Source organism: Chanodichthys erythropterus, chromosome 11, assembly GCF_024489055.1.
Source record: "Chanodichthys erythropterus isolate Z2021 chromosome 11, ASM2448905v1, whole genome shotgun sequence".
In the NCBI taxonomy this organism is placed as follows: Eukaryota; Metazoa; Chordata; class Actinopteri; order Cypriniformes; family Xenocyprididae; genus Chanodichthys; species Chanodichthys erythropterus.
The window spans coordinates 52,409,104-52,434,041 of record NC_090231.1 but is presented as its reverse complement, the minus strand read 5'-3'; the positions used below and the strand labels follow the sequence as shown (position 1 = coordinate 52,434,041).

The 24,938-nt window shown below is 37.0% G+C and overlaps 1 protein-coding gene across 1 annotated transcript; it reads right to left on the bottom strand.

Moving 5' to 3' along the window:
* Positions 1-4,190: 4,190 nt before the first annotated feature.
* myoz2a (myozenin 2a) lies at positions 4,191-22,324 on the bottom strand. Its single transcript, XM_067401375.1, has 6 exons — positions 22,185-22,324; positions 20,041-20,127; positions 15,188-15,354; positions 14,956-15,064; positions 9,016-9,199; positions 4,191-5,373 (listed from the first exon to the last, which is right to left on the bottom strand). The coding sequence occupies exons 2-6, from the start codon at positions 20,120-20,122 to the stop codon at positions 5,127-5,129; spliced, it is 789 nt and encodes a 262-aa protein (XP_067257476.1). The 5' UTR covers positions 20,123-20,127; positions 22,185-22,324; the 3' UTR covers positions 4,191-5,126.
* Between the last annotated feature and the right edge of the window lie 2,614 nt (positions 22,325-24,938).

Genomic DNA, 24,938 nt, shown 5'->3' with positions numbered 1-24,938 from the left:
TTGTGCTTCTGCTCTGTGTGACTGTGCGGATGTATATAGTTATTCTACTGCTTATTAAAGGTGCCATCGAAAATTTTTTTACAAGATGTAATATAAGTCTAAGGTGTCCCCTGAATGTGTCTGTGAAGTTTCAGCTCAAAATACCCCATAGATTTGTTTTTAATACATTTTTTTTAACTGCCTATTTTGGGGCATAATTAGAAATGCGCCGATTCAGGCTGCGGCCCCTTTAATTGCTTGCGCACTCCGCCCCCTCCCAAGCTCTCGACTCTATCATTGAATAAACAAAGTTCACACAGCTAACATAACCCCCAAAATGGATCTTTACAAAGTGTTTGTCATGCATGCTGCATGCATACATCGGATTATTTGAGTATTGTATTAATTTGGATGTTTACATTTGATTCTGAATGAGTTTGAGGCTGTGCTCCGTGGCTAACGGCTAATGCTACACTGTTGGAGATATTTATAAAGAATGAAGTTGTGTTTATGAATTATACAGACTGCAAGTGTTCAATAATGAAAATAGCGACGGCTCTTGTCTCCGTGAATACAGTAAGAAACGATGGTAACTTTAACCACATTTAACAGTACATTAGCAACATGCTAACAAAACATTTAGAAAGACAATTTACAAATATCACTAAAAATATCATGTTATCATGAATCATGTCAGTTATTATTGCTCCATCTGCCATTTTTTGCTATTGTCCTTGCTTGCTTACCTAGTCTGATGATTCAGCTGTGCACAGATCCAGACGTTAATACTGGCTGCCCTTGTGTAATGCCTTGAACATGAGCTGGTATATGCAAATATTGGGGGCGTACATAATAATGATCCCGACTGTTACGTAACAGTCTGTGTTATGTTGAGATTCGCCTGTTCTTTGGAGGTCTTTTAAACAAATAAGATTTATATAAGAAGGAGGAAACAATGGAGTTTGAGACTCACTGTATGTCATTTCCATGTACTGAACTCTTGTTATTTAACTATGCCAAGGTAAATTCAATTTTTAATTCTAGGGCACCTTTAACCATTCACTAAAACTAGGCTTAAGAGTTAACCAGTTTAGATCTCAAGCTGACTAGATGAAGACGTTACTGTAGTGTACTGTACTGTACTGTACATTAATAGGCACAGCACTTCCTTGAAAGTAAATTCCAGCCCAGCGCTACAACAACCATAATGAAATGACCCTTCACAATAAATATAATGAACTCGGTTAGAGAGCTATGGCAATTTATCTGTTCAATAAAATATCTTACCTGTTGAATAATAAAAGCGTCATCTCTGTGTTGCTTTTACAACATTTTTTACAAAAAGTGGATATGATGAGACATGCATGAGCAAGTGATATATGTATGCAATTTCCCACAAAAAACATCCTATCAGATCTAAAAAAATAAACACTTAACACAGTACGCTTCAGGCCCAGCGCCATGAGGGGGCAAAAGGGGGCATTGCCCCCTCAGATCTTATTTGTCCCCCCTCAAACCCCAAAACAGGATTGATTTTAACCCTTTAATGTGTATGATCACACCGGTGTGATTAGAAAGTTCAGTGCTTCACTGCTAAATTAATGTGATTTCGTTCTTTGGCTGGCACTGACCCAGAGACGGACATGCTCAGCGCTTTTCATATATAACTATTCAGTGTTTTTATTTCAACCACATAATATTTATTTGAGTTTTCAGACATTTAAATACAACCCGAATTCCGGAAATGTTGGGACGTTTTTTAAATTTGAATAAAATGAAAACTAAAAGACTTTCAAATCACAGACTTTCAAATCATTGTTGTCTGAGGGCAACACTGCAACACTCATCGGCATGATTGTGTCAATGACATTACTAAATGGGCCCAGGAATACTTCCAGAAACCACTGTCGGTAAACACAATCCACCGTGCCATCTGCAGATGCCAACTAAATCTCTATCATGCAAAAAGGAAGCCATTTGTGAACATGGTGCTGAAGCGTCGTTGTGTCCTGTGGGCCAAGGCTCATTTAAAATGGACTGTTTAAAAGTGTTCATTGTTCAGATGAGTCCAAATTTGTCGGAAATCACGGACGCAGTGTCCTCTGGGCTAAAGAAGTGGGAGACCTTCCAGCGTGTCATCAGCATTCAGTTCAAAAGCCAGCATCTCTGATGGTATGGGGGTGCATAAGTGCATACGATATGGGCAGCTTGCATGTTTTGGAAGGCACTATGAATGCTGAAAGGTATATAAAGGTTTTAGAGCAACATATGCTCCCCTCCAGACAACATCTTTTTCAGGGAAAGGCCTAGTGTATTTTAGCAAAACAATGCAAAACCACATACTGCAGCTATTACAACAGCATGGCTTCGTTGTAGAAGAGTTGGCCTGAATTGGCCTGTCTGCATTCCAGATCTTTCACCTATAGAGAACATTTGGCGCATCCTTAAATGAAAAATACGTCAAAGATGACCACAAACTCTTCAGCAGCTGGAAACCTATATCAGGCAAGAATAGGACCAAATTTTAACACCAAAACTCCAGCAACTCATATCCTTGATGCCTCAGACGTCTTTTGAAAAGAAGAGGAGATGCTACACCATGGTAAACAACTATTTTGAGATGTGTAGCAGGCATCAACTTTGAATTAAGCTCATTTTGTGCATTAAATTGTAAAATTTCTCAGTTTAAACATTTGTTATCTATGTTCTATTCAGAATAAAATATTGGCTCATGCGATTTGAAAGTCTTTTAGTTAGAAAAAAGTAAAAAAAAAAAAACGTCCCAAACATTGGGTTGTAAAGTACTAGCCTATATAAAAAAGACATTTATAAGGAAGCTGCAATAATAATCCTTTCAATTATAATTTATGAAACAATAAAGTTTTCTCTATTCGTCTCCCAGTTCACTGGCCACTTTTATGTATTTCGGGGATAATGGATGAATTTACGTGATGTAAATCCGACAGATCCTCTGAATTGCAGTGCTAACTCATTACGTGTTATATCAACTAACATGGTCATTATAAAGGTGTTTGAACGACAAAACACATTCACTTTCACATATTTGACAATCAGAATATATAATTAACTGAATTCATGATATAGTTATCAAGTTTGTGAATATTTTAAATAAAAAAACAAAACAAAATAAACACGATACACATCTGTCATAGTGTGGCTGATGCATCGCCAAGGAATTAATAGACCTACGTTCTAAAATAATGTAAATTTGTGTGTCCTGGCGCCAGCTCTGATGCTTACCATAGTCAATCAGGGTAAGACAAAAACACATTTTGGAAGAAGGATTGATGGTGTATCGACTCATAAATTTTGCTAATTTTTAACAAAAATCTTAATGTACCTTTAATTGAGTCAAGAACCCTAGTGCTGTATATAGAAACTTGAATGTACATGTTCTTAGCAGATGCTTTCTCACCAAATAGAAAACCTGTACCATACCGACGTCAAAATCCTTGTGAAACAAACCTATAATTTTTTAGTTTTGAAACAGAAAAGTAGATAATCTGTTATGCATAATGTAATAAACCCCTTCCGAGTTTGCTTTGCATTAGGATCTAATGCACAGCAAACTCAGAAAGGATTTGTTTTGTCATAATGACAAGCTGACTGTATGCTATCACAGCTACTTAAATGAATGAATTAATAAATAGGAAATATTGAGTTTAAATGATTAAACTATTACTAGCACAGCGTATAGGAAATCGGTTCCTAAGGTCAATTATTCAAAAATATGATGGCAGAAGGTTGTGATTAACCAATCAGAATCAAGTATCCCAGAGAGCGTTGCAGGATAAAAAATGGCAAAGCTGCTTCTTGTTCAGCTCGTTTTCATTTTTATGCCATTGCATCTATTTTATGTTAAGCACAGACCCAGCTGAGAGTAAATGGGCTGAAGTTGAGCTGTGATGGACGTGTGCTGTGCCCATCAGCGGCTGTCTGATCGAATGCAAGAGACAGCAGCCTTACAGATGGCAAGGGACTCATCCCTCATCTCAGCTGCGTCAGGAAAACAGATTCAATTTGTCGGCCCTGGAGACTCTAACCTTGATAGTGAAAATGACTGACACAAGCATACAGTAGGCATGCACTACTGGATTCTAATTTACTACTATAGTGCATAATGAAAATATGTTGTGTTAATGCCAAAAAGCTACTTTTGAAAATTGTGCAAATGGAACACAAGTTCATTGAATGTTTTGTTTATTCGATCATTTAAATAAATGTTGATGTCACAGCCCTTTATAAATACATATTTACAGGTCTACATGGGCAGATTGGCAAGCCCTTCTAGTAGTGAAATATTATAGATCAACATTAGGAGACATTTCCAATAATCCATCCGAAATCAGTCACGGCATGCCATATAACTTCAGTGTTTTACATTTTCAGTATGCTAAATTTTCTATTTAAATATATTAAAAATATAATTTAATTTATTCCAGTGATGTAGAGCTGAATTTTCAGCATCATTACTCTAGTCTTCAGTGTCCTTCAGAAAACATTCTAATATGCTGATTTGCTGCTCAATTTTTCATTGGTACTCAATTATTAATTATGGTTCTTATTATTATCAATGTTGAAAACAGTTATAATTTTTTTTTTGTAGAAACTGTGATACAGTCAGGATTCTTTGAAATATAAATGTCTTTACTGTCACTTTTGATCAGTTTAATGCATCCTGGCTGAATATAAGTAATAATAATAATAATAATAATAATATATATATATTTTTTTGTCTTACTTACCCCAAGCATTGGAATGGTATAGTATTATATCATGGTTTCCACAAAAATATTAAAAGTCTATTTTCGACATTGATAATATTAAGAAATGTTTCTTGAGCAAATGAGCATATTAGAATGATTTCTGAAGGATCATGTGACACTGAATACTGGATATACAATATATTAAAATAGAGAACAATTATTTTAAATTGTAATAAAATATTCACGTATGTATCACAATATTACTGTTTTTACTGTATTTTTGATCAAATTAATGCAGCCTTGGTGGGCATAAGAGACTTCTTTCAAAAACCATTTATAAATATTAATACTTTTTTCCAAACTTTTTACTGGTAGTGTGTATTCCAGTGAAAATTAAGCTTACAAAAACAAGAATAACGCTTAGAGGTCATCTGACTCTGGGATAAATGTGGAAGACATGGATGATATGGGCTCAAGGGGGATGCTGGGAAGTATCAGAGGAGCACTGTCAGCAACCCAGCCTGAGGCTGTTCTGTTGAAGGTGGGTCGTTTGACCACGGCAGGTGCTGCGGCCACGGGACTTGGAATGACGTGGCCGGGTTCCACATCAAGAGGTTTAACAGGGACTTTGGGTGCCTTGCCGAAGCCACCAAATGGAATAGCCACCCTTCAATTAGAGAAGTGACAGTTAATGAGAGCTTTATGTTAGACAACACAACAGAAACAATCTTACAGCAAAAAATTTAGCATATGCTGTACAACATTTTAGATAATTTTACCCAAGATTATCTTGCTGACTGACTCTAATACTGCTGGATGGCATCTTTCTGCTCATTAAACATGTTCTTATGTACAGTTCAGGCAGATTTCCAATATATATTCTTAAAAGTCACCATAACACAGCATTTGTAAACTATTTTATTTTTGTGATTTGACATATTTACATATGCAAGAGGATATTCAAAGAGAAAAAGGGCCCAATATTATTTTATCCACTGGGAATTGATTGGATTTTTAAAAAGTGGGCATCGCATACTGCACCAGAATGGGCCAGTGCAATAAATTGTAGTAATGTTATTGTTAACCAAGGGTACATTTACATGACAACAATGTAGGCTACTAAAAAGGGTAAAAAATTTTCCACTGAGTTTTTCACATACAGATGACAATGCTGTTAAAATGATCTACAAAAATGACTAAAAAACGTTGTATTATTCTGTATTACTCTGTATTGCCAGGCCAGTAGTTGGCAATGTTATTTTGTAAAGAAACACTATGCACCTATACACTATACATATATACATACGCACAAATTTTCACATATCAGCATTTTTGTAGTTTACACAGTAGGGCTGGACAATAATTCAATATCAATATATATCGCGATATAATTCTTTTCGATAACGGTGATATGATTTTTAAACACATTTCCGGTATTTCGATATACATTACAGCATTTCTCATTGACTTGAGGCGCAGCGGTTAGAAAGAGAAGAGTTTGGTTCCAAAACGCTATAAATCCATTTTGATTAATTTGAGTAAAAAGGTGTTTTCTTTACCAAGAAATTGGCAAAATGAAAACCACTCTTTTCTGTTTCAAACTTTCACATAGCATCTTTTGGTTATAAAAACATAAAAAATTCAAATCTAGATTTAGATTTTCAAAGGTTTATTATAAAAATTTATTATTTTTTCCCCAAAATGCATTAAATGCATGACACGTTTTTTTGTTTTGATTTTTTTTTTTTTCAAAATGCAATTAATCCATCAATATAAAAGTTATTTTTCATATTGAAAGTAAGTTAATTCACATATATGACAGCCTCTGAACTTTGTCAATACTAATCTTATGTACATGCATTTGACTAAAAATACATTCATTCGTCGCTCCCAAAATGAATTCAACGAGTCATCTTGTTAATCTTATAAATGAATTATGTCTCTGTTTGTCATTACCGATCAAGGCGTATCTGGCGTCACCGCATGGTTAAAATAAACAGTTCAGTTTAGGGAGCGTGATAGAAATTTGATGCTGTCGTGAAACAAGCAACAGCCGGCATTTTTCCTCCTCCCGACTCGAGTGCCTCGCCTTCTTAATCTCCTCACGTAAATGATTTCGATGGCTTGCGTTTCTTCCCCACCGCAGAAAGCACCACAGGTTCAGCAATGTTCATCGAAATTATTAATTTTTCTGTTTTTGTTGATCACAAAGTACAAAGTAGATAAAGGATGCGGGGTGTATTCAGAGCGCCGCCATTACTGTTTACAGTGCATGGAATGGTGCGCTGTGATTGGTTGAGCGGATATATCGCGTTCTGCAGAGAAGTGAGACTGGCGTTTGTTGCGTTTTGGAAAGAAAGGGAGAAAACATGACAGAATAACACAACGGATATCGCATTTTGCGCAAAATTAATAAATGACTTTTCAATACCGACCAGATACAATACTGATTTTGGCGGAAACTCAATTTTTTTGAAAATGGCGTTTATCGCGTTTTGGAACCAAACTCTTCAAAATTTAGAGCAGAACAAGATTGGCTATTTGCGTGATGACGTACACCACAGAGACACGCTGCCATCAGCGTATCTATTGGTTAATATGGTTTGTTTAAAATAGTAACGTGGAAAACAGACAGAGTTCAGATAATGTATGTTTCAGTCGATGGATGCGCAAAACGACGATAATCAAAAAGCGTGGACAGAACAGTCACTCTTTGTAAACTGTAAACAGCTAACGTTAGTACCGTGTGCTCTCATGTCCAGTCATTTACGCCGTCATCACCCGGGTGTTGATAGCGCGCGAACGCAGGTGAGACCTGAACAGCACACATTGCTATCTGTGTTTAAACTAAACTCATTTGAGCCTTGCTGATTTAAACCTTCAAGAATAAGTCGCGAAAGAGAACTTGCACGCGCTATGAGATTTGTGTGCGCTCATCCGAAGCGCGCACACGCTTATTTCAGACAGCGCGCAAATACTGAGTTCTCTTTCAAGTCTTGCGCTTCGACGGCCACATTCATACAAAAAATGATGTCAACATGCCCGTCTTGTCGAGTATCCTAGCAAACATAGTCAGTTATGTCTTAAGTGAACGTATAACAGTCGAGAAAGACAGCGCATGTGTAACAGTATATGTACTGGTTGTCTTAAAGGGAAAAAAAAACTATTCCTGCTGCCTGTTTTTAATGTTAAATCAAATAACAAAGAAATCACTCACTGCTCTTGACTGAATAGTTTTTGTAACTTCAATAATGATTCATCTTATATACAGTAAAGATAATATGCAGTGTTATTTTATATTTGATTACTTTATCCATTTTCTGTACCTGAAAACTACTGTTACATACCTGAAAAACCTGAAAAGCACTGTTTATTTTATTTGAATATTTGCTTTATTGTACTTATTTGTGATGTTGCTTGTAGTTTGATTGTTTGTTCTTATTTTCTTTATTTTTATTTGACAGTAGTCCTATTTTTAGGGTCACGGTTTCGGTGCGGTACAGACATCCATTGTGGCCGTTCTTGGCAGTTTTTCTGAGGCTATTATATAGTTCATATCGATATCGGAATTATATCGTATCGACCGAAATTTAGAATTATATCGTGATATAAATTTTGGCCATATCGTCCAGCCCTATTACACAGAGACGATAACCTTATCGTTTTCAAAAACTTGCCCTTTGAAACCCGTTTTCAAAAGTTTGCGTTTTTCAGTCCCCCAAAATGAAGTTGTCGACATGTAAATGATTGGCCAAAACACATAAAAAGTTTTCAGTTTTTATTTGAAAATGGTATTGTGTAAACGACCCCTAAACCTAAACGTACTAAAACTAGTACTAAAACAAATACTAGATGAAAAACTTAACTTTAATAATGAAAATTATAAATAATTCTTTGGCAACTAACTGAGATAAAATAATTTCAAGTTAAAGTAAAGTACTAAAATAACTAAAAATTCAATATAAATAAATTAAAAATAGAATAAATAGAATTATTTAAAAAACTAATAAAAATGCACACAAAAGCACACAAAATCAAACTAAAATGAAAATATAAAAATAAAATCTAATTCAAAATTATAATAATAAATACTATAAAAGTCTAAAAATAATACTAATATAGCACTGGTTTGTAGCGTATTTTTTATTTTTATTTTTGAGTAATATGCACACAAAAAATTAATGAAACACAATTAATACATGTATTTTAATTAAGAAACCAAATTTTGAAATCTTTTAATTCAAAAACTAAATATTGCATGCATGGTTATTTACATTTCTTTTTCTCAAGTTTTGAGTATAGCACAAACCTGTTAAAGCTCTTGTACTGAGGTATCTCATGTCTGGTTTCAGGTTCAGGCATGCGGATGACCAGCGTTTCGGCCAGAGAGGGGTCACTAATGAGGGCCTGCTCCCAGGGGGACTGGTAGGATCTGGGCATTGATGTGCAGTTGAACTTCTCTGCTGGAACATCCTTCAAGGGACCACCATAGCCTATTGAATGCATGGAAAAAAAAGCTTTATTTGCCCATAAGGCGGTCCATGAACCAAAAAACATTTATAAGACATGCTGAATGACAAAAAAATGCTGATTAAGAAAAACCTTTATATATAATGCATTATATTAATGCTGAAGAGTCAATGATAGGATCATTATTGCAGTGATTATATGTTCAAGTATGTTACATGTTTGGACTCCTTCTCTCAGAACTTTCTCATGTCTCAGTTATGTCTTATTTCTCCTAAGATATTTTTCATGTCTCAATTGTGTCTACTTTTATTTCCCCTAAGACTATTTTATTTTATTAATATTATGTTATCTACAGGTACAAGTTTTAAGATTTGAAGTACTCTACAAGTGCACATTCAATACAATTATGTCCACTTATTAGGCACAAGGGAAGTGAAAAAAAAAGAATATTGTTACATTTTCTGAGGGTTTAGCTCTTTACCTTATTGTTATGCTACAGTACCTTTAGGTTATTGTTATGCTGTGTGGACTGCTAGCACACTCTGTTAGCTACTGCTAGCGTATTGTCAGCTTCTAGTGATATATTACTGTCTGGTTATCATTTAATCTGCAGTAAAAGGCTTCTAAAACATGCTGTGGAGGGACGGAGGGGGACCCTTCAAAAGGAGTATACCTCAAATTGCTGTTCACTGGCAGGGCCAGCAAGCCAAAAACAACAGTTATGTAATGTGGGTGTTCTGTCACATATCAACCTCACACTGTGGACAATCTCCTTCCTGAGTTTACTGGCCTGAAGGAAGCAGCAAAAAAATGCATATTTCTGTGCTGAGGGTCTGGGCAGATCAACAGGCCTCAGAGAAATGATAATAACGGCAGGGGGGATTCGATTTTAGACACTATTTTCATGGGGCAGTGCACTGACACATCAAGACGCTGATGAGCTATGAAACATTTCTCATTAGGAGGCAATTTATGCTTGCTGACTAGTGGCACAGAAAAAGTAATTCGCTCAAAAATGTTGAAAGATGATGGTTGTGAAACATATTTGAGATTTCATTCCTTTCTTTGTAGTGCATTTTCAGATAACTGCCCGAATATGTCATGTCAAATCAAATTACAAATTCAGTTTTGGTTTAACATTAAAGGTGCCCTAGAATTTAAAATTGAATTTACCTTGACATAGTTGAATAACAAGAGTTCAGTACATGGAAATGACATACAGTGAGTCTCAAACACCATTGCTTCCTCCTTCTTATATAAATCTCATTTGTTTAAAAGACCTCCGAAGAACAGGCGAATCTCAACATAACACTGACTGTTACGTAACAGTCGGGATCATTAACATGTATGACCCCAGTATTTGCATATGCCAGCTCATGATCAATGCATTACACAAGGGCAGCCAGTAACGTCTGAATCTGTGCACAGCTGAATCATCAGACTAGGTAAGCGAGCAAGGACAACAGCGAAAAATGGCAGATGGAGCAATAAAAACTGACATGATCCATGATATCATGATATTTTTAGTGATATTTGTAAATTGTCTTTCTAAATGTTTTGTTAGCATGTTGCTAATGTACTGTTAAATGTGGTTAAAGTTACCATTGTTTCTTACTGTATTCATGGAGACAAGAGCCTCTTTTCATTATTAAACACTTGCAGTCTGTATAATTCATAAACACATCTTCATTCTTTATAAATCTCTCCAACAGTGTGTAATGTTAGTTTTAGCCCGTTAGCCACGGAGCATAGACTCAAACTCATTCAGAATCAAATGTAAACATCCAAATAAATACCATACTTGCGCGATTAGACATGTTGCATGACGAACACTTTGTAAAGATACATTTTGAGGGTTATATTAGCTGCGTGAACTTTGTTTATGCTGTTTAAGGCAGTCGCGAGCTCCGTGGGCATGGAACACTAGAATTTAAAGGGGCCGCAGCCTGAATCAGCTCATATTTAATGATGCCCCAAACTAGGCAGTTAAAAAATTAATTAAAAAAAAAATCTATGGGGTATTTTGAGCTGAAACTTCACAGACACATTCAGGGGACACCTTAGACTTATATTACATCTTTTGAAAACACATTCTATGGCACCTTTATATTATATCTACTAATAATATATAAACATTAGTGACCAAAAGTGATGTCCAGCCTAGACATTTTCACCCTTTATTCAAAACTCTCTCTCTCTCTCTAACATACAAGGTCATTAAAAACAAATATCCCCTCCGGATATCACTTTTGGCCACTACTGCGTGTATACAGATACAGTATAAACCAAATTATAAAATTATAAATAAATAAACCTTCATAGCGTGAACTCAGTGCTCTGCTCTCTCTCTTACATAGTGAGTTTGTCTGATATTAATCTTGTTTATTTATTATCAAAACTTCAACTGATGGTCTTCGTATTATCCTCACCAACCTCCTCATCAAAATGAAGCCTCAAAGACACTAAAATAGCAGGACGTACGGGAAATGTGTGTTCATCCACCAATCTAGGAAGGGTAGCTAAGCCCCAAGGATGGATCAGACCATGGGAGTTATAAGGATAGGATGTGTTTAAGATGTTATCGTGGACAGCTGCTGCTCTGTGCCACCACTTAAAGGACACAGGAAACACTTAACAAGCTTCCTGTTAGGGCACTATGGCCACTTTTCACACAGGAATTACATGCTCAAGATGTAAAAGTTGCAGTGTGCTGCATGTAACAGTAAATGCTATAAAATGTATAATAAAAATACAGAAAAGAAACATTAATATTTCAAAGTTTAGATTCATTGTGATGTTTAGAGATTCATTGTCTCATGTTCCGCTTCCTTGAGTCCCCTCTCTCCCTCCTCAGACCATTTGTTACGGCTTGGGAGGAGAGGGTGTAATGTCACTTGTAGTCTGTTTTGGTTTTGGTTTCTCTGTGTTCTGTTCCTGTTTTACTGGCCTGAGTTCCTAGTTAGTTTCTTTGGTTATTAATTATAGTCTACACCTGTTTTGGTTTATCCTTACATATAAGGATTATGTTACATATAGAGGGTATGCATAGACATCACTTTCCCGCCGGAACGCGCTCCCTCAGCTGGACTGAGTGGCAAAAGAACCTGCTGCATGACTGGATTTAATAGGGGAAACTGTGAAAATGCAAGTAAAACAAATGATTACACTAAAGGTTGGGCTTGAAAGTGTTCCTTATAACTTGTCAAAGAAACCTAATCCATGGATATTGGCATGCAGCCAAATGTGTTTCCTGACATTTATATGTGCCTGATTTCGATGCCGGGGAAATACATAAAGCAAATTGCCTGTGAACACTTTATATAACTACAATATAGGTAGGTCTAAATCGGAGTGATCACTTCATATCAATGTTATATATATCGTCATGTCATCCAGCCTTAAAACTTGTATAGTTTTTGTCAGTGTTTATTTAAAAACACCCAATTATGCAGAATATAAGATGGTAAATATTTAATTGATGAGTTGTCAACACAACATATAACAATACAATATATAGGGTATGATTTTACCCTAAATTCCAACATTTTGACACAAAATGATAACTGCAAAACATGTTTCTCTGCTGGAGTCCAGCTGTTTCTGTGAATTGTAGTGACTTATTTGCCTATTTTTTTCTGTAGGTTTCACCAGTCTGTTAAAATATACATCAGATTTTGTGTCAAAGCTATTTGTACACTCAATCGCAAAGCTCTTTCCCGTTTTGGATGTGTTTTGTGTGTTTTTCACGGCATTCATGCTGAAAACCAATGCTGCCACTCAGTCTTTGCCACTCAGTGCTATATTCTGTTTGATCAGTTGTTCGTTATTGTTGATGTGATTGTAAGTGTGTTTGAGTAATTATTACTGCTATCTCCTGAGTTTTCCATTGTGGATTATATCAAAAAACGCTTTTTCCCTGTACCTATTTGCAGATTTTTACATAATTTGGTGTGCATCTTCAGAATATCCTGTTGTCTATGTTTATCATATGGAGCCCCAAAAAGTTGATGAAAAAATATGAGATGGGTATACGTCAAAATATACGTCAATGCTTTTGCCTTCTTTCACAAAAGTTTTGAGTTCCCCCGAGAAACTGTGTGTTCACTCACAGAACCTTTGTGAGAGATCGCAAAAGCATTGACATATCATTTTTTACTCCCATCTCATATTTTTTTTCCATCACTATGTCCCTTTACAGCTGGGATGTTCAATCCTGCCCCTGTAGTGTCCTGCAGAGTTCAGCTCCAACCCCAGTTAAACACACCTGAACCAGCTAATCAAGGCTTACTAGAAACTACCAGACATATGTTGAGGCAAGTTGGAGCTAAACTCTGCAGGGCATTGACCCTCCATGCACCAAGTTTGGACACCCTGCTTCAGGGGTTCTGTAGTATCAAGTTTTGTTCACTGCATTGAGCATTTGCAGGTCATAGTCAAAATGGGCGACGCCAGACCATTTAATTGAATTATATCATCAAAATTCTTTTGATACCTTTCATCAGGGTTATGGGACGACCGACACATGTGTGTGGGGGTGCCTGAGAAGTGAGGATTTGGAATCATCCCAAAAAAGTTTGAAGTCTCTACAACTTATGGCAGGGTGCCTCAAATCCAGCCCTGGAGGGCCACCTTCTGCAGAGTTTAGCTCAAACCCTGATCAAACTCACTGCAATTTTCTAGGCTGCGTTCCAGTTCGGTTTTTAAATGCCCTTCCCTCGCTAACTTCACTCGGTCTCGTTGACTCGGATGTACGTCATTGCTTACGTTGCACGAGTGCCCACTTCTGGCGGAACCTTTGCAATGGGCTGAACTGGAACGTCCTAAGCCCTTGATCACTTGGAATCCGCAATGGAGCTGATTTATTTATTTTTTTCCCCCCTTACAAAATTGTTTAATACAGCATTCTATATGTATATATGTGTGTTTTAAATGTTTAAAAAATAATTAATATATCATAGAGTTGTTTGTGGTTGGGTAAATTAAACACGATATGCGGTTACGTCACAATCGTGTTGCATTGTGGGTTATGGAGCTGCCTGAAGTGTACATATGAAGTAGACTCGCTTCCTCAGTCAAAATCGAGGGAGCGAGGGTCTGTCTATATAAACTTCCCTCGTCCACTTCACGAAGTGGAACGCACTTCAAAATGGCGGCAGGGATTCCCCCGAGGGGAAGTGTTTAGGGAAGTTCGCGAGTGCGTGTCTAAAACTGAACTGGAACGAAGCCCTAGTTACTCTGAACACCTTGACTAGCTTGTTCAGGTGTGATTGATTAGGGTTGGAACTAAAATATGCAGGGCAGTGGCCCTCCAGAACCAGATTTGAGGAACCCTGACTTTTGATGTCTGATGCCCAGACTATTTGGTTCTTCAACCCTGCTCATGGAGACCAATGGTCTTGAAGAGTTTGGCTCCAACCAGCTAATCAAGATCTTCAGGTTCACTTGAAAATCATATTGGTGTAAAATTCAGGTGTGCTGAAGCAAGTTGGATATAAACTTTGCAGGACAGTGGCCCTGCGTCTCAATCAGCTTCCTAGCTTCTTATAAGTATATATATCTGTAAATCAGTATATCGTGTAAATGAATGTGGCCGACTCCCTGATCAGTGCCCTGGCTACTGAACTAGGGAGCTGATTGAGATGTATGCTGGGTCTCCAGGAGCAGGATTGAAGATGTCTGCTTTGGGACAGAAAATTAATAATTGGCAATAAATACAATAAGGTTCCTGCACCTTTGTTGCTTCGACCACTAAAAAAAAAAAAAACTGCTGTGGACTAACCTGGTGCAATATTCTCAGGGTTGAGTGTATTGTGTGCCTGGTCAACTCCAGGACAATTTTCATGACTTAAAATGTTTTCAGCACTTAGGCCCAGAGACATGGCATCAATCTGAGATAAGACAAAAATGGAATGGTCACTACAAAGAGAATTGGTGTTTATTTAGATTGTATATAACCACACACAGACCTTCTGTGCTTATGGACCACAGACTCTGTAACAAATGACACTTACACTGTGCTGTGTGTTGGCTTCATTCTGAATGCTTTCAAAGGTGTATTTCTCTGAGCGCTTCTGACGCATCTTAAAGAGACGAGAGCCCCTGTTTGATGATAAGGAAAGTTCCTCCAACATGATCTCCTTTGGTGCGCTAACTTTCCTCCCTAGATCCATCTCTTCTTCTGTGGAAAAGAGTAAAAACAAAGTAAGTTTACATTATAAGTCAACACAATATCATTTTGAAAATGAAAATCACCCCCTGATTTACTCACTCTCAAGCCATCCTAGGTGTATATGACTATCTTTTTTCAGATAAATGCAATTGGAGTTATATTAAAAAAGTCCTGGCTCATACAAGCTTTATAATGACAGTAAATAGAGGATGAGATTTTGAAGCCCAAAAAATGCAACCATCCATCATAAAAGATAACCACATGGCTCCAGGGGGTTAATAAAGGCCTTCTGAAGTGAAGTGATGGGTTTTGTAAGAAAAATATCCATATTTAAAATGAGTTTTAAAAAAGTAAAAGAGTATTGTAAGCTTAGACGCCTCTTGCTGTTTAATCAAATAGGGCTGTGCAACAAACTCAAGCTCCTCTTCTCTTAAATCGAAATCCTCTGACATTTCTCATTATTTCTCGTTTTTCGTTTTAGACTTATTATTTGTGACCGGTGTTTTGTTTTGCCCTCTCCTCTGCGCTTCCGCGTTTGTCATTACGTCATGCGTCGCGTCAGAGTTCACTCTTTTGAAGAAAATTGATGCATACGGCCATCTGTCAGTTATTTTAGTTTTTTCCATATTTTTCTTACACAATTGTATCACTTCGCTTCAGAAGGCCTTTATTAACCCCCTGGATCCATGTGGATTACTTTTGTTATGGATGAGTTGTCTTGGAAAAAGTGTCCCAATCAACCTGAATTCACTCTATTCAGTTGGGCAGCCATATATTCTAAACCAGGGATGTCAAATTCAGTGGTCGTTTACACAACACCATTTTCAAATAAAAATGGAAACATTTTTGTGGCGACCAGGGCGGGCGAGAGCCGTGAGGGAGCGGTGCGAGGCCGGTGGCGCGAGAGTTAATGAGCTTCACCTTGGAGACGCACTGGCCTTGAGTCTCTCACGGAGGAGCTCCGGAAGCATAAAAGGAGGAGCGACGACAGTGAAAGATGAGAGAGGACAAGGCCTGGACTTTTTTTTTTATGTTTTATTATGTTTGTGTGGCCGGGGTCTGCTGGCATTACTTTTGTTTTGTTCTTTGTTTATTTTGGAATTAAAGTTTTGTTAAATGTTCGCTGGTTCCCGCTTCCTTCTTCCCTTACTTACGTACAGTGTTACATTGGTGCCGAAACCCGGGAGGAAGGAGGGACATGCTGTCGGAGAGCCCTCGCTGCTGAGGGGGATCGCGGTGCTGCGGAGTTCGGGCAGCGTGGGAGTGAAGACCGCGAGAGGCTGCCCGAGGCGGTGGTGCTGGAGCCTTGTGAAAGGTGGGACAGAGACACGGATGCCGTGCTCCTGGGACGAGATGGGGTGGCTGCCGTCTTGGAGGGAGTGGAGGAGTGCCGTTGTCTGCCATGGGCCGGAGGCTGCTACCGTTCGCCATGATGGGGAGGAGCAGGGGGCGGACTCGCTGCCGGCTGCCCTCAACCGGAGGAGCCATCACCGGCTGCCAGGAGGCGGTCGAGGATTGGGTCGTCCACCGAGCGTCCAGTGCCATCGCATGGCACCGTGAGGAAGAGCCTCTCGGCAGGCTGAGGACCGAGCGGCAGTGTGTCCGGGAGCCGGACCCAGAATTTTTTTTCTCTTTTTCCTCTCTCCCCTCTCTCGTTCTGTCGCTCCCCTTGCTTCCGTCTCCTTTCTCTCGTCTCGTCTGTCCTTACCCCCAGGTGCTGCGGCCGCCAAGACAGGCCCCTGGGGGGAGTAAGCGTAGTCGCGGGAGTACCCCCCGGCCTGCGAGGGGCGATGGGGGTATGTGGCGACCAGGGCGGGTGAGAGCCGTGAGGGAATGGTGCGAGGCAGGTGGCTCAAGAGTTAACAAGCTCCACCTGGGAGGTGCACCGGCCTTGAGTCTCTCACAGAGGAGCTCCGGGAGCATAAAAGGAGGAGCGACGACAGTGAAGGATGAGAGAGGACCAGGCCTGGATATTATTCTATGTTTTATTATGTTTGTGTGGCCGGCAGATGTCCGCGAGGGTCTGCTGGCATTACTTTTGTTTTGTTCTTTGTTTATTTTGGAATTAAAGTTTTGTTAAATGTTCTGGTTCCCGCTTCCTTCTTCCCGTACATACGAACTACGTTACAATTTTTAACTGCTTTGGCTGTACATTTGCACGGCAACAATGTTTTGTGGGCTTGAAAATTTTAACTTTTGAAAGCGGGTTTCAAAGTGCAAGTTTTTTTTTCAAACAATACCGTTATTGTCTCCATGTAAACTACAAAAAAGTATTTGTGTTGAAGCAGGGTTGGAACTAATGCTGCATTCACGCCATGTCGTAATTACCGTAATTAAAGCTCTGTATGCTTTCGAATCACTCTCGCGGTACTTCTCGCGGTCATACACAGATCAGTCTGTGCAGCCCCACTTTAAGTCAAACACACCCTAAATCTGCAGTGGTCAGCTGGTACAGCAGCCACGTGTTACAAGTCGTAGCTCTACATGTTGTAATTACAAGTTCTACAAGCACTAGAAGGGTTTTTACAGTTCAGAATCATTACAGTAATTATGACATGGTGAGAACGCATCTTAAACTCTTTCGGACTATGGACATCCAGGAACTGAGTTTGACACCCCTGTTCTAAACTGTGATGCTGCAGTGTTCTTGATCACTGATCAACAATTCAATTCAGTTGTCAGTTATCTTTAGCAGAGGCCCAAATCGAGTTACTACTGAAGGCTGTAATGCAGGTCACTTGGGGAGCTCTTACAGGCATATCAAAGGATGAAAATTTATCTTGCTGGTATGTTCTTACAGCTGTCAAGCATCATCTTGCAGTCAGCCACCGGCCGATCAGTTGTCCGCTCCCCGAAATAGAATTTCAAACAGACAACTACAAAAGGATTAGTTGCTCTCGGTAGTTATACATCTCTATGGATTAGTATTTTTATCTGTCCAGGGTGTGGTTAATCTAATCACTACAAATGTGAATACACAAATCTTAACAGTGTTTTAATGTCTAAATAATTATCCTAGCTTGTTTGGGTTTACAGTATGTTTATATTACTAGGTTTATATTAACTTAATAAAACGATTAGTTCCTTTCCTTGATTCGGATTTGTCAATAGCTGTGTTTTATTCTGATAAAACTCTTAGCAATGTAAACTGTTTGTTCTCTATTAATATTGTTCATTGATGTTTACTTTATTATGTAGAAGAGTATTGTTAGAAAGAGATCAAGTGAGCGAGTTTATCCCCTGCATTCAGATTTAGCATTTTCCTTCAGGTCAGTCCTATGTTCTTAATAAAAAAGTTTAAATGTCCGCTGCAATATCTTGTCCTTTTAACATTTAAGGAGTTTTTCCCATGACTGACAGCGCTAGTCAAAGCATTTGTCAGTTGCGTCTTGTTCCGTGTTCACAACAATTCAGTCTTTTCAATCTAAAAGTCTTCGCTACTAAGTGATTCACTAATAAAGACAGTCTTTGCCACCATCTAATGGCATAATAATGTAACTTCTGTTGCTGTTCACGGCCAGGGACTATTTTTTTCCGGCGGAAGGAAAGCTTTTAGTGATTTTACTTCAAATAATTTTTTTATTTTTTTTTGGCTTTAATATTTGTATATCTGCTTTGCATCATGCCTAACAACAACCTTCAGCCGTGATTTATTCACAGCACAGCCTCTTGTACCTTATTACTTACTTGAATTCCTTTTGGAAAGACTTTTAGGCCCGGTTTCACAGACAGGGCTTAGCTTAAAGGGATACTCCACCGTTTTTTCATATTAAACTATGTTATTCCCTTAACTAAGACGAGTTGATACATACCTCTCTTGTCTCAATTCGTGCACTAAATCCCTCTGTCTTGCGGCGAAACTTTGTTAGCACTTAGCTTAGCCCAGTTCATTCAATAGGGGCCAAGCAGAGAAGCTACCAAACACATCCACGTTTTCCCTGTTTAAATACAGTTACTCGAGTAGTGTAACTCGACCTAGGACGGTGACACAAAACAAAACGTTGCGCTTTTCTAAGCGTGTAAAATGGATAACTATATTGTATGGCGGAATACCACAGCAAGTGCTCGGGAGCACTTTGACTTGGCGCAGTAACATCTTCACTCCGCTCCCTCTCCTGTAAATGTGGGAGGAGGAGAGAGAGCGGGGGCCGGTGAGAGGACTTTTCACGAGTGAAGATACTACTGCGCCAAGTCAAAGTACAGAGGGATTTAGTGCACACACTGAGACGAGAGAGGTATGTATCAACTCGTCTTAGTTAAGGGAATAACATAGTTTAATATGAAAAAACGGTGGAGTATCCCTTTAAGCCAGGACTAGGCATTAGTTCAACTAGGATATTTTAGTAGCTTTTATAAAAAAATGGCTAAGAAAAATACATTACTGGTGTGCATCTTGAGACAAAACAATGACACTGACATTTTATTTCAACGATGATATTTATGTTTCATGATCAGAATGATTTCTAAAGGATCACATGACACTGAAGACTGGAGTAATGATGCTGAAAATTCAGCGTTGCATCACATAAATTACATTTTAAAATTAATTAATAAATGTAGCTTTGATAAGCATACAAGACTTTTAAGTACATTTTAATATATATTTATACACACACACACACACACACACACACACACACACACACACACACACACATATATATATAAAGGTTAGTAATAAATCAGTGCTAGTACCATCAGTAGCATGGATCTCTTTACAAATAGCAGCCGCCTGCATTTTCCTCTCCTGTGTTGACATCAGAGTATGCTGAGACATGCTGTCTGTGGAAAACAAAGTTAGGGAATGTGAATCTCCGACATTTTGCCCCTTGCAATCTCACACCTTTTCAACTACAACACAAGAAACAAACACATAATCACATTCATAGTCCAGTGGGTGACATTTATTACACCTGCTGACACTAGCACATCCCTTTAAATAACCCGGAGCAATTACACATGACGTCGGAGCAAAGGCAGCGCTCCCCGTGTAGTTCTGCAGGGGACTGTGAATCGATATGCCTGATATAGACCCAACTGGACAGGACGTCGCAGATGAAGGGTGTGATGTCACACCGTGCGAGTCTACCAGGGGAAAGGCGGTAGTTTGTGTCCACATCCATTACTGTACTGTTGTTACCATCCTACTAAATACGGTGAGCGCTAATGGAAAGTTTAACAGGGCTGAATTCCCACCAGTGTTGTTATCGATAACTAAAACTATTCAAAATAATTTTCATAATTGAATATTATATTAAATATCTAATATTATTAAAATATTAGATTAAAAACGTATACGAAAATGTCTTTCTCTACTGACGTTCTGAGTTCAAAGCGTTTTTAAGGATACTGATTGTTAGAGGCAGCTGTCGGACACTTGAATGTGAACATGGTTTGTGTAACATTAGCAACACATTATTAGCTGTTTGATAATGTAGTCAAGCAAAACGCTAATCATATTAATTACCGCTATGTGTCCTGTGTTGTAAAAAATGATACCATTGTGCAGCGTTTACCTCAGTAAGTTGACCGAGTGGATCTCCTCTGAGCTCGTGCTAGTGAATGGAGGCGGGGCTAATTATCATATTCATAGGTCCATGTATATTAAATGAGGCAAGGGTGTAGAGTTACTTTCAAGCTATTTTAAGGCATTCATATTTTTTTCACAGGAAAAAAACGTTTAAATATGTAATTTTGGTGATCAAAGATGAGTTTTAAGGGATAAAATTATTGACTACAGGGGGACTTTAAGTACTAAGATGACTAAAACTAAAAAACTAAAACTTATGCACGCACCATGGTATTTACATGGTACTTCCAAAGAATACTAAAGAATGGTACTATGGTTCGTGTGCAAAACATGTGTCCAAAAATGAAATCGAGCGTACATGTATTGAATGTGCACTTGTTGTGTAGGCTACTTTAAATCTTAAAAGTATATTTAAAAAATATAATAGATTAGATAATATAATTAAGACATAAAAGGCCACTTAAGTGCACTTAAAGAGATGAAGTACATTTTATGTCATTATGTTTTAATACTATTTTGTTGTGCTTTAAAGAAGTACACTTATTTTAATGTGTTGACTAACATACTAAAGCACATGATTATATTTTTAACTGTAATGCGTTATTTGATATTACATTTAAAGTTTATATATTTTAAATGTACAAAACTGCAATTTCTTAATTTCGAATGTATTGCAAATATATTTAAATTTGACATAAAAAATTCAATGGAAATGATATTAAAGTATTTTGTTTTACCATAAATTCTTGTCAGTACACTTCATCAGTACACTTTAACCATATTATAAAAAGAGTAGAAGTAATTCCATAGAAGTGAAATTACATAATGATATACTTAAGTCCAACTTAAGTGTGTCAAAAAAGCACTCTTGAGTTCAACTTAAGTAAATGCTTGGAAAATAAATTATTTCCATAATGTACTTCTTTTACACAAGGGACTATGTTTTTTTTTATTTGTTAAGTAAAGTATACTGTAAATAAACCTTATCCTCAATATTTAGTCTAAGGCATAGTAGTTCATTCTCACACTTTGCTAAATACACAAATTACATCAATATGTAAATATCAAACCAACAGTGAGCACATATCATAAATGACCAGAATAATCAGTACAGGCTAATGCAGTTTAGCCCCATACGCTGTCTATCAGGGCTAGTGACAACTGACACCTTTCATACTGCTTTGAGACATTAATGTGCATCATTATATATAGATGATGGCAGTCAGAAAAGTTGACAGAACTTTTAACACACTGTACACACAACCCTCACATCCCTGCTGCATAAGCACCTGAGGCAGGGGCTCCTTACCTGCGATGTGTCAGGTTGTGTCAGTATCCTTTAATAGAGGAAAGTGGGGTCAGTCTGGATCAGTGCAACCTGTGCTTGTTCCCTCTCTGACCAGGACTGAGGGGCTCTGGTCGAACGGACTGCGAGGGGTGAGGGGTGTCAGAGGGAGGGCCAGCTGTTAGTCTGTCTGTTTTAACTAGCATGCGGTTATATATAGCGCTGATCACACACAAACAGACATACGTTAACACTTTTGAATGTAACGGAGACAGCAGGTGTCTGCTCAGGTTATGACTTCACTGTTTGTACAGTTCATTCATTCTTGAGTTTCAGTTCGGGCATCCACGTTTTGGCCTAGTTTCTATGAATACGTATATTATGATTTGGAGCCAAGATATTAAACACCCTACCCTGGCATATTCATAGCAACACATTTTATATAATTTAATATTCCATATGTTGTTATTATGTGAAATTCAAGTTTGTAAACATTACTATTTCTAATGTTTTTGAGGAAGTCTCTTCAAGCCTGCATTTACTTCATCAAAAATGCAGAAAAAACAGTAATATTGTGACATATTATTACAATTTAAAATAGTGGTTTTCTATTTAAATATATTTTAAAATAGAATTTATTCCTGTGATGCAAAGCTGAATTTTTATCAGCCATAGACTTCAGTGTCACATGATCATTCAGAAATCATTCTAATATGCTGATTTATTATCAATGTTTGAAACAGTTGTGCTGCTTAATATTTTTTTTTATATCCTGTGATACTTTTTTCAGGATTCATTGATGAATAAAAAGTTAAAAATGAACAGCATTTATTTAAAATAAAAATCTTTTGTAACAATATACACTACCGTTCAAAAGTTTGGGCTCAGTAATTTTTTTTCTTTCTTTCTTTCTTTCTTTCTTTCTTTCTTTCTTTCTTTCTTTCTTTCTTTGAAAGAAATTAATACTTTTACTCAGCAAGGATGTGTTAAATTATTAAAAAGTGATAGTAACGACTTATATTGTTAGAAAATATTTCTATTTTGAATAAATGCTATTCTTTTTAACTTTTTATTCATCAGTGAATCCTGAAAAAAGTATCACAGGTTCCAAAAAAATATTAAGCAGCACAACTGTTTCCAACATTGATAATAACTGACTATCAAATCAAAATATCAGAATGATTTCTGAAGGATCATGTGACACTGAAGTCTGGAGTAATGATGCTGGAAATTCAGTTTTGCATCACATAAATAAATTATATTTTAAAGTATATTAAAATAGAAAACCATTATTTTAAATTGTAATAATATTTCACAATATTACAATATTGAGAAAAATAAATGCAGGCTTGATGAGCATAAGAGACTTTTCAAAAACATTAAAAGAATAGTTATACAGTAAATACCCTTGTGAAAAAAAAACCACTTAAGTAATACTTTTAAGTATACTTAAAAAAAAAACTATTACGGAAATATTAATATAGATATTTTAAAAGAGTATACTTAAGACACTTAAGTGCATTTTAATTGCAAATAAATGAAAATATATATATATATGTAATTTCATAATTACTCCTAATGTCTTTGAAATATGGTTGCTGAATAAGCATTTATGGTAAACTAAAATGCACTTTAATGTATTTTTCTCATGTATTTAAATATATTCATAATGTCACATTTATAATGGTGAAGTTTACAATTTAGTGCAATTAAAATGTATTAACTTTAAATGTAATATTGAATAACACACTACAGTTCAAATTATAATCAAGTACTTTACATATGTTTTAGTATGTTAGTCAACACATCAAAATATGTGTACTTCTTTAAAGCACAATATAAGATTATTAAAACTAACATTTATGTAAAATGTTTAATTTGACATTATTACAATGTACACCTTTAAAAAGTGTACTTAAGTGTGTTAAGAAACATGAAAGTGTACTCTCTTTAAATGCACTTAACTGGCCTTTTATTTCATTAATATTGTTATCTGGAGGTACAGTTTTTTTAAATATACTTTTGAAATTAGAAGTACACTACACATGCACATTCAATACCATTAAGTGCACTTAAAAAGTGAATTAAAAAGCCCTCAGCTTTGACCAGAGTAATAACCAGCCGTTTGATCTTAATGCAGCAAAACTGAGTCATTATCTGCAGAAAGCTTCGAAAGTCACATGACTAATTTTATTGCGCAAGTTTTTCTCCAGCATCTCTCTTTTCCTTCATCCTTCCCATAAAAAACACATAAAAATGTCACTCCCAGATACAGTATCTGTCATATGACATAATCAATCATTGCACTGCAGATGTGAGGAAATACTTGTACTTTTACTAGCATATTTTAGTATACTACTAGAAATAATATATAAGTAATATATGTTTATTATTATATAAATATTTGCAGTGTAACTGGAATGGCCGACACCGACTGTAATTGACATGTTTCTTCCTGTGTATATCCCAAATAGCAGATTAATTGCAGAACCCTATTTTGAACACGGTTCAGTCTTCAATGTCAGATGCCACATAGCTTGGTTGTATGACAAGTACAAGCTCGGGAGTCGAGCCAAGCCTCCCAAGCCATTATATAACAAGACATCAACTTGTTACAGACTATTGGGCTGAAAGCGTCTCTCCCTCAGGCTTGATTTCTCACAAACTATGCAGCATACTTTTTTCCTCCAAAAAAACTCCTCAAAGTTTTTAAAAAAACAACCATATGTAGAGAGATTTCAAAACATGTTACTTTAATAGAAGTGCAAAGCATAGTTT

Coding starts and splice junctions, on each gene's coding strand:
- myoz2a (XM_067401375.1), bottom strand. CDS start 20,122: ATGTCTCAGCATACTCTGATGTCAACACAGGAGAGGAAAATGCAGGCG. Junction 15,065..15,187: donor AAGCCAACACACAGCACAGT/GTAAGTGTCATT, acceptor GTCTTATCTCAG/ATTGATGCCATGTCTCTGGG. Junction 5,374..9,015: donor CAGTACAAGAGCTTTAACAG/GTTTGTGCTATA, acceptor CTCTAATTGAAG/GGTGGCTATTCCATTTGGTG.